The sequence below is a fragment of the Archocentrus centrarchus genome, chromosome 22, assembly GCF_007364275.1.
Source record: "Archocentrus centrarchus isolate MPI-CPG fArcCen1 chromosome 22, fArcCen1, whole genome shotgun sequence".
Lineage (NCBI taxonomy): Eukaryota > Metazoa > Chordata > Actinopteri > Cichliformes > Cichlidae > Archocentrus > Archocentrus centrarchus.
Window position 1 is genome coordinate 21,112,284 of NC_044367.1, and position 14,698 is coordinate 21,126,981.

The window sequence follows — 14,698 nt, forward strand, 5'->3', positions numbered from 1 at the left end:
GTTTCCAGTGTTATGTCGCACTCTGGTGCCGACAGTGGTAACTACAAGGAGAACCAACCGGAACTGGATGCGGACACGATCCTTGCTGACCTGGAGTAGACGCGCAAATGAAGATGCCAGATGCGCAGGTGCATTGGTTATGTTTGCTGCTTTTTGCATTAGTTTTCCGTCCCGGGACAGCGGCAGAAGTCTCCGTGTGGAGCGTGAACATCAACTCGGTCAGTGTCTTTAACATATGTGTTTTTACGGATATTACACAGGCTCTCGGGCTAAGTCTCCCACGGCAGCTGTTAGCTAAAGAAGCTAACTAGCCTCTTCTTTCCTCTGTAAGCTCCACCTGGCACAAACACTGGCGTTATGTTTTGACAGCTCTCGTTTGGATAGTTTGAAAAGACAGGTCGCTCATGCCTTTCATTAATGTTACTATCTCTGTCTGGACATTCAAAATGTTGTATTTTACCCATGCAACTGTGTAAAGGCAGGTGGTGGCATCATATTACCTTTATTTTTGTATGTGTTACACAGGAAAAACAAATTTGTAATTAAAAGAATGGCTCCAGAAAAGGAGGCAGAATATACAGAGGGTTTGTGATGTGAGGGCGGCTCAGCCAGATAGATTACCTTACTGCATGACAGGAGGACTGCTGTTCAAGGTGAATCTGTCATAGTTTTTGAAAAATCTCTCAATAGTCAAAACAGCTCCCTGTGAAATTACTAGACCAATATGAGAGGGAAAAAAAATGCGTTGCATGTTATTGATACCTGGGTAGATATAGTGGTGTCAGCATTCACAGTGCTGTTAAAAAGAAAAATGCTTGAGCCATTTTGCATCCAAAGGGCCACCTTTATGGTATTTTTATAAGTGCTCTTGAACTATAGTTCTTAAGGCTTTCTGAAGGTCTTTCAAAGTTTTTCTTTGAATATTTGCCGCCTTTTCACTCATTTTCAGTCCAGTTTTTGTGCCTGACCATTTTCAGAAAGATTTTTTTTAAATTTGTTTACTAAGCCACTTACCTATGAATCATTCAGACAAACAAAAAAAGCCCCCTAAATCAAGGGAGGTTTTGGCTGTATATATAAAACAGACAACTTGGCAAAGAGCCAGTTTTATCTTTAGATACTTTGTTACTAGCATTCATTTGTTCTCATTTCTTCAGTTGGATCTGCAAATAATACCAAAGATAACACAGTCTGACCAGCATAAAATACTATTTTTACACCAGCAAGGTGATTCACAAAGAGCTATTAGCCAAAAATTTGGAATAACTCAGCATGGTGTGCAGTGTGTCCTTAAAAAATCTGGGGAAACTGGACAAGCAGAGGACAAAATAAATAGAAATAGAAATAGGTCTTGGGTGGATTTTTTCCTAACAAAGAATCTGAGAGATGCATCTGGCTCTTCAGCTGATCCATCTACTGTTCACTGAAGACTCATTGGAAATGGTCTCAGTGGAAGGGTGGCTGTCAAGAAGCCAGTCGTTAGGAAGGGAAACCTCAGAGAAAAGGCTGAGGTATGCCTAATTACACAAGAACTGGACTGAAAGTTACTGGCAACAGGTCTGATGGAGTGATGAATCTAAATTTGAAATTTCTGGTTCAAATTGCATCACAATGAACAGTATAGAGGAGGTCAGAGAGAAGTGCAACAGTGAGTGTCTACAGCCATCTGTAAAACATGGTGGAGGCTCTGTTGTGCTTTGGGGCTGCATTTCAGTTAGTGGTGTTGGAGATCTTGCCAAAATTGATGGAATTATAAATGCAGGAAAGTATCATGAGATTTTGATCAACCATGCAATGCCATCTGGAAAACGTGTGATTGGGAGCTGCTTCATTTTTCAGGATGACAGTGATCCCAAATACACTGCCAAAATACTGCTAAAATAAATTACTAGAAAGCTGTCTAAGAGTTCAGACTGAAGTCTCATATTGAAGAATAAAGGTGGTCATATGAGATATTAACATTCAAGCTCCTCATAATTCTACAAACTCTGCTTTTCTCTTTATATACTGTATTTCTATGTATGCTTGCATGATTCAATAAATCACTGCCCCTATTTGCTGCATATAATTTTAATATAGTGTAGGTAGTTTTTGATAGAACATAATTCAGGAAAAGATGCTTGGGGGATTTAAAAATTGTGTTATCACACAGTTTGTCTAGCACAGCCTCTGCAGCTCCATTGCATCCAACACTCAGCACTGTCTGCATCACATGTGAGCAGATGGTGGTGCATAAAGTCATGTCTTTATTTTAACTTGCAGACTAGGTTGTGAACAACATTGCTGGAAGGTGTGCAAAAAATGAGCTTATCATTTGCCATTTTCTAAAAATAAACATAAAAAATGAAAAAAAGTTTTTCAATTTCATGACTTGAATTTTTTTTTTAATTAAATGTGAAAATATATACCATCCCTCAATCAGAATGTTTTATTCCCTAAAAACTTAAATTGGCCCGAGAAATCCAGCACTGGTTGAGCTTTAGGGTTTTTGCTCAATAGCATGGTCTTTCAAGCAAAACTTTGAAGTGTACAGTGAAAAACTGTGCACTCTTTATGCCATGAAAATACAGAGAGTTGATAGCAATCTGTAGAATATATACATACAGTAGGTGACATTTTGTGTTTCTCCTTAAAAGCTGGAAATGTATCGTGATCAGTGATGAGGGGCTGCAGCACCTGACACAAGAGCAAAAATAGCAGCTGATTGATATTTTTTCTGTTGTCTTTTCAGACGCAAGATGTTGTGTTTCGGAAGACGCTGTATGCCAACACCACCATCTTCATGAAGTGTAAGTAGCCTACGTTCTCCAAGGTGCAGATGGCCAGGACCGTGGACGTTAGGTTTCACACTTAAATGCTGACTGAATGGCATTGTTGTGCTGAAATTTACATCCCACAGCATGTTTATGGCTCTAACTGGTGTCCAAACATTGCAGATAAGCTGGATGCCCTACAAAGAGAACATCTGGGGACTGAAAGCAAAATGTCAGTGTTTGAAATGATAAACATTGTTGGAAAGAGTCTTATCTCCACAGTACAGATTGTATTGTAGAATTGCTTGCTGGTGTTTGTCTGCAAGATGCTGAATATATTGATAATATGGTTCCTGTCTTTGTCAAATATGCTAGCAAATTAAACCTATGCAAAATTAAGAATTCATTAATAGAGAAAATAAAGTAAAATAAAGTATCTATTATTTTTAGACATAGCCCCAAGGGAAATGCTGGAACTCACCTATTGAAAAGTATTTACACAAAAAGTAGTACTGACCTAGCACCAGTAGGACGCCTTTGAACTCCACAGACTGACATGTGATTGTCTGCATTAACTAGTGGATATTAAGTGCCTATAATACTTTTTATAATTCTTCTTTTCCTCTCTTTTTAGTCCAGAGTGACACAAGGCCGTGCGACAAAAACCTGGCCTTCAACATCAGCTGGTACCTGCGCTCCTCTGTTTGCTATAATGAAGTCTTTAACACACCAGTGAGTATATATTTTTACATCTTTGACTATATGTTTTGCCATGATTGTAAATAAGATATGCTGTAGATAGATTTGGGTTTTATCAAGATGTAGATATATTGTTCAACAAATGTTTTTTCAGTCAGAGCAGCTGCTCTTTTCTTCCTGAAGCAATTTCTTGGCCTTCGACTCCAATTCCATCTGGCTCCTTGTCCAAGGGCATCTCAGACTCAGCTGCACTTCACTTTGTTGTTGTCAGATTTATAGCGAGGGTCAGAAAGCAAGGATATGTGGAGATCACCTGTAGCACAATGAAGACTTTTGACTCAGAGGTGTTTTGGTTTCTTCAGGCTCAAAAGTTTCTTCAAGGACAACTGCAAGGGCTGGAGACAAGTCAGAAAGAAAGTAGCGCAAGTCCAAAACTGTTTCATACCAGGAAGTAAATACACTTTAATAAATAAACTTTACATTTTTCTTTCCATCCATTTACTGAGCCACCTCCTCCAGCTCTTCTGGGGGGACACTAAGGCATTAAAAAGCAAGAAACAAAGAGATGTAACATCGCCAGTGTGTCCTGGGTCTGCTTCGGGCCTCCTCCAAGTATATATACCCAAAACACAACACCAAGGAGGCATCTGGGAGCATCCTAGTCAGATGCTCCAACCACTTTGTGACAGCCAGATGGCCCTCCTTTAAACATGCCCTGCATATGATTGTGGTTTTTTTTTTTTTTGGTTCCCTTGAGCATACCTCCACACCCCGCCAGGTGCCGACCAGTTGGATTCCACAGATTTGGCGTTTCAATCGGTGTTCGGCTGCTTTACTCATTTTCTTATGAGCTGGGGCTCAGTGTGGAAAAAATGCTGGTAAGGAAGCAGGAAGAATTGTCCTTCGGAGTGTATCTCGGCCTGACACATGGCATATTTATCCTCCTCGCTTAGTAAGTCTGCAGGTAGTTTACCCTCACATCAGGACACAGCTGGGAGAAACTGCCTGATCAGGAATTCAATAAAGACAGGAGCGGACAACCCCAAATCACCCTGGTGCATTAAGTCAGGCCAGCTGGTTAAACCTGGTGGATCTGGGTGGATTCCTGTTTGTTTTTAAAACTTTAACATATACTGTTTGAAAGTGCCGGGCACACTTCCTTGTTTTGATCCTGCTTTGCATGGAAAGGAGAGGATTTTTATTTTTTTTGGTGCGTGTGGGTGCTGTGCTTTGAACTGACTGAAGTGAACTGTGGATTTGTTTAGATTGTTCTTAAAAATGAACCGAAGGACTTAAAATGAATTGAAACATAGTGGACTATCTTGAACTGAATTACCTGAGTTTAATGATTGTTTTTTTTTTGTTGTTGTTTTTTTTTCATTCAGTGTTTAGGGTGTTAAGTCTTAGTTACTTAGATCCTTTGTGAGGTCTGTAAGGTAACCAAACTGTAAAATTTTGCTGGTCAGGAGAGAGACGCCCCAAAAGATAGAACTTTGTTTAAAGCATAAACACAGAAACAAATGGTCACAGCCTCAACTGGTGTCTTTTAACATGGAGTAGCAGTGGCTCTAATCTGAGCCCCTCCTGAATGACTGAGCTCATCCATCCATCTATCCATCTATCCATCCATCCATCCATCCATCCATTATCCAATTCATGGTTGTGGGAGCGGGATTCTATCCCAGAGCAAGATGCAGGGTACACCCTGGACAGGTCGCCAATTTTTCGCAGGGTGCTTTACATTATTATTAAATAAAAATCTAAATGTAATGAATGCCTTCAGATTTAATCTGTGTTATTTTTGTGGTTTTGATGTGAAACTTGAACACGCATCTGTTCTGTAAGTGGGAAAATAAACCCTGTGTGTTATTTGGATGTTTGGAACTACTCTTCTTACATTAAACATATTTACTTTGAAATTAGGTTCCACTTATTTGTATGTGTTTCCCCTACTGAATGAGTCCAGTGAAGTCTGGTGCAAGCTGAAAATATTTTGGAGAACTCAAATGCACTTTCCCAACTTCTTAAAAAATCAGCTATGATTGATTTGTTTGAAACAAATTGGACTTTAATGCTGTGTCATGTGCGGCTTTTGTATTTGCCATTATTCAGTTGGCGGTAAAATGTGGTCATAATCCTCTTTTTATATGGTGTGCAATCTAAATATTTAAATTTAATATTCTGTATACCAGAACATGAAATGAGAGCAGAATTGAGAACAGAAAATTAGGTAAACCTCTCATTCCTCCATATAACTGTACACAGCTTGTTGTTACTGCTATGGTGGTCAGATATAAAAATAACATTCGGTCTATTTAGGTATTCATAACTTTAAACGCATAACTTTAAACTGCATGTTGTAACTGACTGTTTTGCAGGACAACAAAGCAATGAACATGGTTGGTATGGAGCATATGCTGAAAGACGGCTGGAGCGGCTTCTACAGTCAGGGCTACATGTACTTCGACAACTGCTCCTCTCTCTTCTTACCAAAGGTCAGTGATTGAAACACTGCAGACGGCACATAAACTCAGGGGTTCTTGCATGTGTATTAGTCCAATCTCTATGCAGCAGTTATCCAATATTGATGTTCAATATCTGACTTACATGTGAGTCTGCTCTTTCAGAGCTTTTTGCATACACTTTATTATATCTGTTCATGCATATTTGTTTACTTTGGCCTTTGTTCTAGGTCTATTACCCAGACTTCAATCCTTATCAGCCACTGACTAGCCCAAAGGTGTGTGATTGACACGAATCTTTAGGAGTTCATTATGAACCTGTGATTTTACATTGTTCTTATCATGTTTACCCTAAAACTCTTTTGTTTTTTTCCAAGAGTGACCCATCCAATCAGAGCCTTTTTTGGTCTGAAAAACCGGTAAGACATTACTATGGTAAATTAATTTTATATTTTTGTTTTTCTAAGAAACCTTATGTTCTTTCTGTTTTTTAAATTTTATTTTATTTTTTTTTATAAATATTCATCTATCAGATTTAAAGCTCTAAATCTTGTTTTTTAGGATATCAGTGCAGTGGCCAAAGCTTGGGAAGACAGTCCCTATCTGTTCATAGTGAAGGTGCAGCCTTTATTCCATGGACCTGATGATGAAACTGAATTAGGAGTAGAGCAGCCCAACTTTGCCTTTTCAAGTGAGAAATGACTGCTTTGCATAAAGAGCTTTAGAATCTTATTTCTTTAAAAGGTCACAACAATAACGTCCTGATTTTTATTTCCCCCTTTTTAATTCTCTAGTGAAAGTGGAGATGAAAGGTCCACATGACTACTCCTCTCCAGCAGACTGGCCCCTGATGATGGTATGTATCATAATTTATGTTTTTTTTAATACATCTGTACATTATTTTATATTTAATTGGTATAACTTGGAGTAAAAGAAATTCAGATATATTAAATTTCTAACCATGATAGTGCAGCCTAAGTGTAAACCTTACCGGTTATTGATGACCAAAGCTGAGACTGTCTCCCTCTGTTCCACCCATCACAGTTCTTCATGGTCATGTGCATTGTGTATGTATTATTTGGGGCTCTCTGGCTCTTCTGGTGTGCCTGTTATTGGAGGGACCTGCTGCGGATCCAGTTCTGGATAGGTGCCGTCATCATCCTCGGTATGCTGGAGAAAGCGGTTTTCTACTCCGAGTACCAGAGCATCCGCTACAAAGGAGACTTCGGTTGGTGGATTTTTGCGCACTTTCTTGTTTCTGGTATAAATTTTTTTTTCTTTTCATATTTTAGGATCCATTTTGTCTTTTTATTTCTTTTTGCAGTTCTAGGGGCTGTGATATTTGCCGAGCTGCTCTCTGCACTCAAAAGATCTCTGGCTCGAATCCTGGTCCTCATTGTCAGCCTTGGCTATGGCATAGTCAAGTGAGTTGAGTTGGTAGTACAGCATCTGAAAATGACTTGCTGCTATTACTCATTTTATGGACCATTTTATTCTCCCTCCTGCTTAGGCCCAGGTTGGGTACCACTGTACATCGACTGGTAGCTGTTGGACTTCTTTACCTTCTCTTCTCCTCGGTGGAAGGTGTACTGCGAGTAACTGGTGTAAGTGTCTAATATTGAGTCAGCCAGCAACTGTTTGTCTTCCATAACTTTATGAAAAATTTAGAACCTATCCTATGCCAAAAAGGAAAGATGTCTTCTTTGCATTTGATGAAGCCTTGCTGTCAGGGCTAACCCCATTAGAAATACATTTCACACAATAAAAGCCTGTTGAGTTAAGTAAATATTTATTGTATGGCAGTTTTCAGAACCAATGTTACAAAGTGCTTTGCTTACAAGGATTTAAAAAAAAAAAATCACACATACATGGGTTCGTTCATTTACCCTTTTTAAATATATAGATATTGACATTTCTTTCAAGGAAAGACGAGCAAGAATTATTAATGTAAGAGAAATAAATCGGGGCCTAAATAAAAAAACACTCAACAGAGTCACTTGAAGGCATACTCTCTGCTGATTAGGGCACCTTTTATACTTCACTTCTAGGCCTCACATATTAAGTTTCAGTGGCCTCACATTAGTTTTATCCAGGCAAATAAAATGAATCCACTCCAGAGGCTTCACATTATTTGTTGCAGACTCTGGAGAGTGATTGAAGCTGATGGCTGTGATGTATTTTTGCATAAAAATCTTGCAGCAGTGAAAGCACTCTCTATATATAAATTTGATTTGAGTGCAGGAGACCATAGAGAGGGAACGTTACAGAGGGATTCAGTCTCTGGGAGGCAGACAAGTGATTATGATTGAGAATGACAAATTTGATCTAAGAGTGATTTTTCAAAAGAGGCCAAAGACACAGCAGCAAGTTCAGCAAAAGCGATATAAACGTAAGATAGGAAAGGCAGCAAGGAGAATGGAGTTCTGCAGTTGATTTGGTATGCTTTTTGTGCTCTTAACAAAAGCTTATGTTTACCCAACACTTTTACAACATGCACTCTTCACTTCGCTTCTTATGTGCTAGAGGTGATCATATTTGAACAAGAAGGTGGAGTGCCAAGTAATCAGCTAATGTTTGCAAGCTGGGGCAGCACTCTGTATCCCCAGGGATAGATATTTGCTAAGTTTCTTGGATGAGCTCTTAGTACAGTTAACCATGCAGAAAACCATATCAAAACTTAAAGTGCACTGAAAAGCACCATAAATACCACTACAGTTGTGAGTTCCACTTCAGTGACTTGAATGAACACAGGTGAAGCCTACCAGAAAGCTGTCAGCTACATCTGCCTGTCAGACAAAGCAGCCACACTCATAATGGTGCATAACTTGAAGCCTTAATACAGTTGAAACAGGTGAGTTATTAGAACAAAAAAATCACTTCTCCCTGTCATGTTGTCATGAAGGGGGAGGTAGACACTCATGTTAAAATGCTCAACTTTACAGCATAAACAAACATGTTTGCAGAGTCCAAATAAACCTCATAGATGTGAAACAGAAATTCTGAATTTCCTTCATCAGTAGTGACCTAGTTGTTGCAGGATTGTGATTTAATTGCAAAATGACATAAATGCTCAGCAAACCTGCTTTTATATAGGAATATAACCAGAATACAACCAGTTGGCAACCAGCTGCAAAGAGATGCATCACAGATAAGATGGGCTCATTGGTGCAGAGTTGACTGCAACATGTTGGCAGTCTGACACCAGTTAGGTCGTTTGTGCAATCGCCTTGTGATCGAAAGTGGTCACCCAGAGGTTGAGGGTGTTAAACGCTCAACCTCCAACAAAATTACATGCTTTCAGTCTCACTACAGCAAAAAAAAATGCAGTGCAAATTCTAGGCAACCACATTTCCTAGTCGCAAGGAGTTTGCCGTCCTATTTTTACTCTCATGTGACTGAGCTATAAGTCAGTCAGTCAGAATACTTTATTGATCCCAAAGGGAAATTACTACTGTTACAGCTGCAACCGTTTCATTTAAACGAGTAAACCTAAAACACAATAACATACACTAAAGGCATAAAAGTATAAAGACTAAAGAGATATTTTGACTATATACACATCTAAATCTATACACATATGAAAATTGTGAGTGCAAAAATTTTTAAATAGGTGTCATTATATATATATGCACAGTCCTTTTTTGTACAATGTATAAGTGTATGTACAATGTACAATGTATATAGTGTATGTACAATGTATATGGAAATTTAAACAATTTTATGTACAATTGAATACTGATAAGTGAATGACACTGATGAACCACAATGTCACCTATTAAGGGAGACATTGTGGTTCATCAGTGTCATTCACTTATCAGTATCTTATCAGTATCAGTAAGAAGACTGTCTCATCTTTGGAGTCAGCCTCAAATGGCTACAGTGTTGGCTTAATTTCTTAGCTCAAGAGGTAGCTGCTTGATTTATAGTCACTCTTTGCTCTCTGTTGTGCTCTAGGTTTTGGGCTGATCTTCTTAATTAAATGTGTCTCTTGTTGTCTTCCTACAGGGTTTCTATGGGACAGTTGCCCTTGTGGCTAATCTCAGCCTCTCTCTCATTGACTCCTGTGTCATGTGGTGGATATCCTTTAATCAGCCAGCCAAGACGGTTGCTCAGGTCTCACTAGGATTTGTATTATCGGCACCTTTTAAGCATTTGATCATATTTATTTAAAGGTTGTGCATAAACACAATGTTTTCCTTAATTTGCATTTACATTTTCATCAGCCTGTCTCAAACCACTCGTCTCCTCAAGCTCCGCAGAAATGTAGTGAAGCTCTCGTTATATCAGCACTTCACTAACACGCTCATATTCTCTGTTGTCGGTGAGTTACGGCAGCGCTGGGACGAGAAAACAAGTGAAGCTTCTACACTTTCATCAGTTAAAAGTTCATTGTAAACTTGAATCATGAAATATTTTACAGCGGTTCCTTTGTAAGATGTGGTTGAACGGACAGTTCAACATGGGAAATATGATTTACTGTGGGGGCTGCTAACAGCTAGTGAGCTAAGCTTAGAATAAAGACATGGATCAGGGTGAATCAACCAAGATAAATAAACTTACAAATGAACAATTTATTTTTTCATTTAATCCATGCAAAAACCCTGTGTGTTAAAAAAACAAATTGTTCACTCCTTGTAGCAAAACTAGGTTTTTCTATTGCTTTAAAAAATTTTAATGATATGTTAATGGTGTGGAGGGCTGATATTGTCTTTATTACCTTTTTGTACTTTATTTTTACCTTTGGGTAGAACCAAGCTTGTTATTTCCTCCCGTTTCCACTCTGGATTTTTAGCCGCCGGCTCCTGTTTTGTGTTTATTCTATAGATGTCAGATTGGAAAGATCTTCACAGCAAACGCTTTACAAGAAAGATAACATGTGTATCTTTCTACATGACAAATATTCTTTGAACACATCTGTTTCATTTCAAATAAATCTCCTCCAGTTTGCCAATGCTATGGCTAGAATTACTTTTGGGTCAGTTTCTTGTTTGTGTGCTGTATTTTTTGAGAAACCTGTATTTTGTTTACAGTCATCAAAATACTTTGTATTTGCTTTGTGTCGACAGCTTCTATCATATTCATCATCTGGACCACCAAAGTCTTCAAGCTGGTCGACTGCCAGAGGGTCAGTTTAGTTTCTGTTTTGATTGAGATTTATTTACGTTAGATTGGATTTCATTGCTTTTCCCCTGAAATCTGTCCTTATTCTTTCTGCAGGGTTGGCGGGACTTGTGGGTAGATGATGCATTCTGGCGCCTCCTGTTCTCCACTATTCTTCTGGTCATCATGGTGCTACTGCGGCCCTCAGCCAACAGCCAGAGGTCAGAGTTTGGGCCAAACTGCTGTACCTCTGTTCAAATTCACGATTAAACACGATTCATAGATTTCAGCCCATATTGTTTTTCCTTTCAGGTTCTCCCATTCCCCACTCATTGATGATGATGATGAAGAAGAAGAGGAAGCTAAGGAGCCCATGCTGAATGAAGCTTTTGGTAAGACATGTGACTCCTGTTTTCAGTTAAAGCACAAGACAGGAGTTTGCCATGTTAAAAAGTGTTTGAAATTGAATACTCATTTGTTGCAGAGTTTAGATGTCCTTCCAGCCAAGTAAAAATGCTCAAAATTCACAACAGAAATGCCAAAAGGAGACCATCAAAAACTTGATGAGATTTATGTCAGTGCTCTTTATTTGTTCAGAGCCACAACCATATTGGATATTGGATATTGGCTGTTGCATCACACCTGTTCTTCAACAAATTTCATATGCCGACTCCAAATCTGAAAATTGTTTTTGTCTAGCGCATCCTGTTTTTTTTAGTTATGATGTTCCAAGTATTGGACAATTAGGATGATTTAGAAACTGTGATGCATTTCAGCATTTAAGAAAGAAGTTTGGTCTCCAGAAAAAGGAAGCCAAATTTAAGGAAGCTGTTTTTGTTGGTCTTGAAATCTGTGAACTCATGCTTGACGATGAGTTCAAAAGTAAACTGAAGCTAACTGAATCAGCCTGACAGTCTTGACAGCTAAACCTTGGCATGAAACAGGACAATGATCCCAAGCACAGCAGCAAATCTAAAACAGAGTGGCTGAAAAAGAAAAGAATCGAGATGTTGCAGTGGTGCAGTCAAAGTCCAGACCTCAACCTGACTGATATACTGTGTTTTGACCTTAAGAGAGCTGTGCATAAACGAAGGCCCACAAAATTCCTCCATAACAATGTGAGAGACTGATAAAGTCATGATTACTTCAAATTACTACTGTGAAATAACTGGCTGTTTCTACAAGCTCTACTGAATCATGGAGTGTACTTAGCATCAAAGTAAATTTTGAAATTTAGTTATGTTATTATTATCAGAGAAGAGACATGTATGCGATCTTAGCTGCTTTTTTTTTTTTTTTTTCCCAGAGGGAATGAAGATGAGAGGCTCAAAGCCTGATACTAATGGCTCCCAGAAAGTGTTGAGTAAAGAGGTAGGCTGACGTCTGTCATTTTTCTCTCCTTCTTTATTGCCACGATTTTCATACTTAATTCTGTTTCAAAATGGTGCTTTTTGTCAGGATGAAGATCTAAAATGGGTTGAGGAGAATATTCCTACTACTGTTGCTGATGTGTAAGTAAAGTAAACTTTTAATTTTGGTGATAAAAGGCCTGCACTGACTGAATGAGGATGAGAATATGGTGATGGCCTCAAAGCGTAAGCTTAATATAGACACACCAGGTTTGAAAGGTACTATATTGTTATTATTCAAACAGCATCTAAGCCCAAGAAAACCAAGTATCTTGAAATGTTTGACTCATTCCTGCCCTGTGTGATGTATCCATTGGCCTCCTTCTCTGCCCACCCCCCCCCCCCCCCCCCCCCCCCCCCCCCCCTTTCCATACAGAGCTCTCCCTGTAATGCTAGATGAGGAAGAGGTAAAGAGCCCTTTTTTACTTTACACATGCTAGTCCCATGATTCTAGTCACATTTTAATCTATTTAAAATGCTGACCTTTACTGTGCTTTCATTTAACAACCACACTGCTGTTTCTTTTTTTTTTTTCTAGGAAATCCTGAAAACCAAGATGGAGAGGTCCAAAATGGAGTAGAAGATGATCTGAGAATAAAAATTTAAATAAGGCACCAATGAATTAATGCATTCTGAGGGATCTGATTACCAAAAACGTGGGGGGAGAATCTTTTTTTTTTTTTTTTCTTCTTCAGTTTTTTACTTTTATTTCACAGGTTTTTGGGTAACGCTATTATATGCTCTTATATTAACGCAATACTGTGCAGCCCACAGTCGATGGGTCGGCTGTTGATGCCACGATTGGCATTCTGGGATTAGGGTAAAAAAAGTTATACAGTATAGGATTTATATTTATAATTATTTTATTTGTTGACCAAAATGAAGGAGTAATGTAACAGAAGATTTATCAAAATTTTGTGTTTTTTGTTTTTTTAGGCTATTATGGTATTTAATGGGACATGTGATTTCCAGAGCAAGGGGTAGTTGATGAAAACATTTGGTAAAAGCTTCTCCACCCACTTCAAACTGCACAGATGACTCCTGACAAGCAAGATTTGTAGACATGTGAGGTCCCCTTTGGAGCACAGTCGGGTATGACTCGTGATGCCTGGCCATCGTCACAGCCAAGAAATCAGATGATGTTACAATCAGAAGTGAATGAACATGCTGAAAACATCAAGGTAGTGTTGTAATAGGATTATATTTAAGCCATTGCAGCATCTTAATGAACAGTAGGTTATCTTCAGAAATGTGCTGTGCCATATATGTTAAAAAAAAAAAGCTTTATTATGTTAAATATTTATTTGGTCACTTGAATATTTTAGTATTTAAATGTGTGAGTAGCTCTATTGTACAATTAACGATTTAGCCAGACAACTAAAAGCAAGTGTTTTAAAGCTTAACCGACAAATGCGTGTGTTTTATAGTTAACACATCACTCCTGTACTGTCTGGCTAACTGAGTAATCTTGAATATCAAAATAATTAAGCCACTGTTAACATCTGTCACGTTGATGCTTGAAGGATATCACAGTTGTCCAGAAAATGAGCCACATTTGTTGAGCTCGGAGAATGTAATGATAGCTATGGAGTTCTATCAAAGCCAAGTATTAACTGTCATAAAACAGTTTGTTCAGCTTGTAGACACAAGGCAAGTCAATTGTCCAGGATTTCATCCTCACACAAATGAGTTTCAGCAACTTGAAATTTGACTAAAATAAAATATATATTTTAAATATATTTAATTTATTAGTCTGCCCTGCTACAGACTGGCTATCTGTGCAGGGGAGCATTAGTACACCATAATTACAGATTTCTCTGAGCCTTTCCCAGCTACACTCCAAAATAGCCTTATCTGGCAGAAATATATCCTCATCTTTGTGCAATCTACTGCAGTATGTGTGGATATTTAAAACTCCCAAATTTTGTTTTGTTTTTAATATTTGTCTTAGTGTTGATAATATTTTATTTCAGAGAGACACAAAAAACCCTATTTCTGGATTTGAGTCTGCATCGTATTGTGAAGCTGATAATATTGTATGGCTTTTTGCGTATGTCCTGCAAATAAAATTTATATTGAAAGATGGCTAAAATGTCATTTTTAAAAAAAGATTAATTTAGAGATCCTATTAAGATTTTTTTTGGTGGTTTGGTTTTTGCTTTTAAATTATATTGTGCACTTGGAAAAGTGCTTTGAGCACTTTTCTGTATCAGGTCTAACTTAAAAAAAACCCCACATTTTTGGAAAATATAACGGTTTGCTTTGAAACAACCAT

The 14,698-nt window shown here is 38.2% G+C and overlaps 1 protein-coding gene across 1 annotated transcript; it reads left to right on the forward strand.

The window, feature by feature from the left end:
* Positions 1-79: 79 nt before the first annotated feature.
* Positions 80-14,478, forward strand: LOC115772847 (transmembrane protein 87A-like). The gene is made up of 20 exons (XM_030719258.1): positions 80-218; positions 2,732-2,789; positions 3,388-3,485; positions 5,831-5,947; positions 6,145-6,192; positions 6,292-6,333; positions 6,476-6,605; positions 6,709-6,770; positions 6,959-7,142; positions 7,239-7,338; positions 7,425-7,518; positions 9,920-9,991; positions 10,127-10,235; positions 10,981-11,039; positions 11,132-11,235; positions 11,327-11,406; positions 12,321-12,385; positions 12,473-12,525; positions 12,800-12,830; positions 12,962-14,478. The coding sequence occupies exons 1-20, from the start codon at positions 108-110 to the stop codon at positions 13,001-13,003; spliced, it is 1,659 nt and encodes a 552-aa protein (XP_030575118.1). The 5' UTR covers positions 80-107; the 3' UTR covers positions 13,004-14,478.
* The last annotated feature ends 220 nt before the right edge of the window (positions 14,479-14,698 follow it).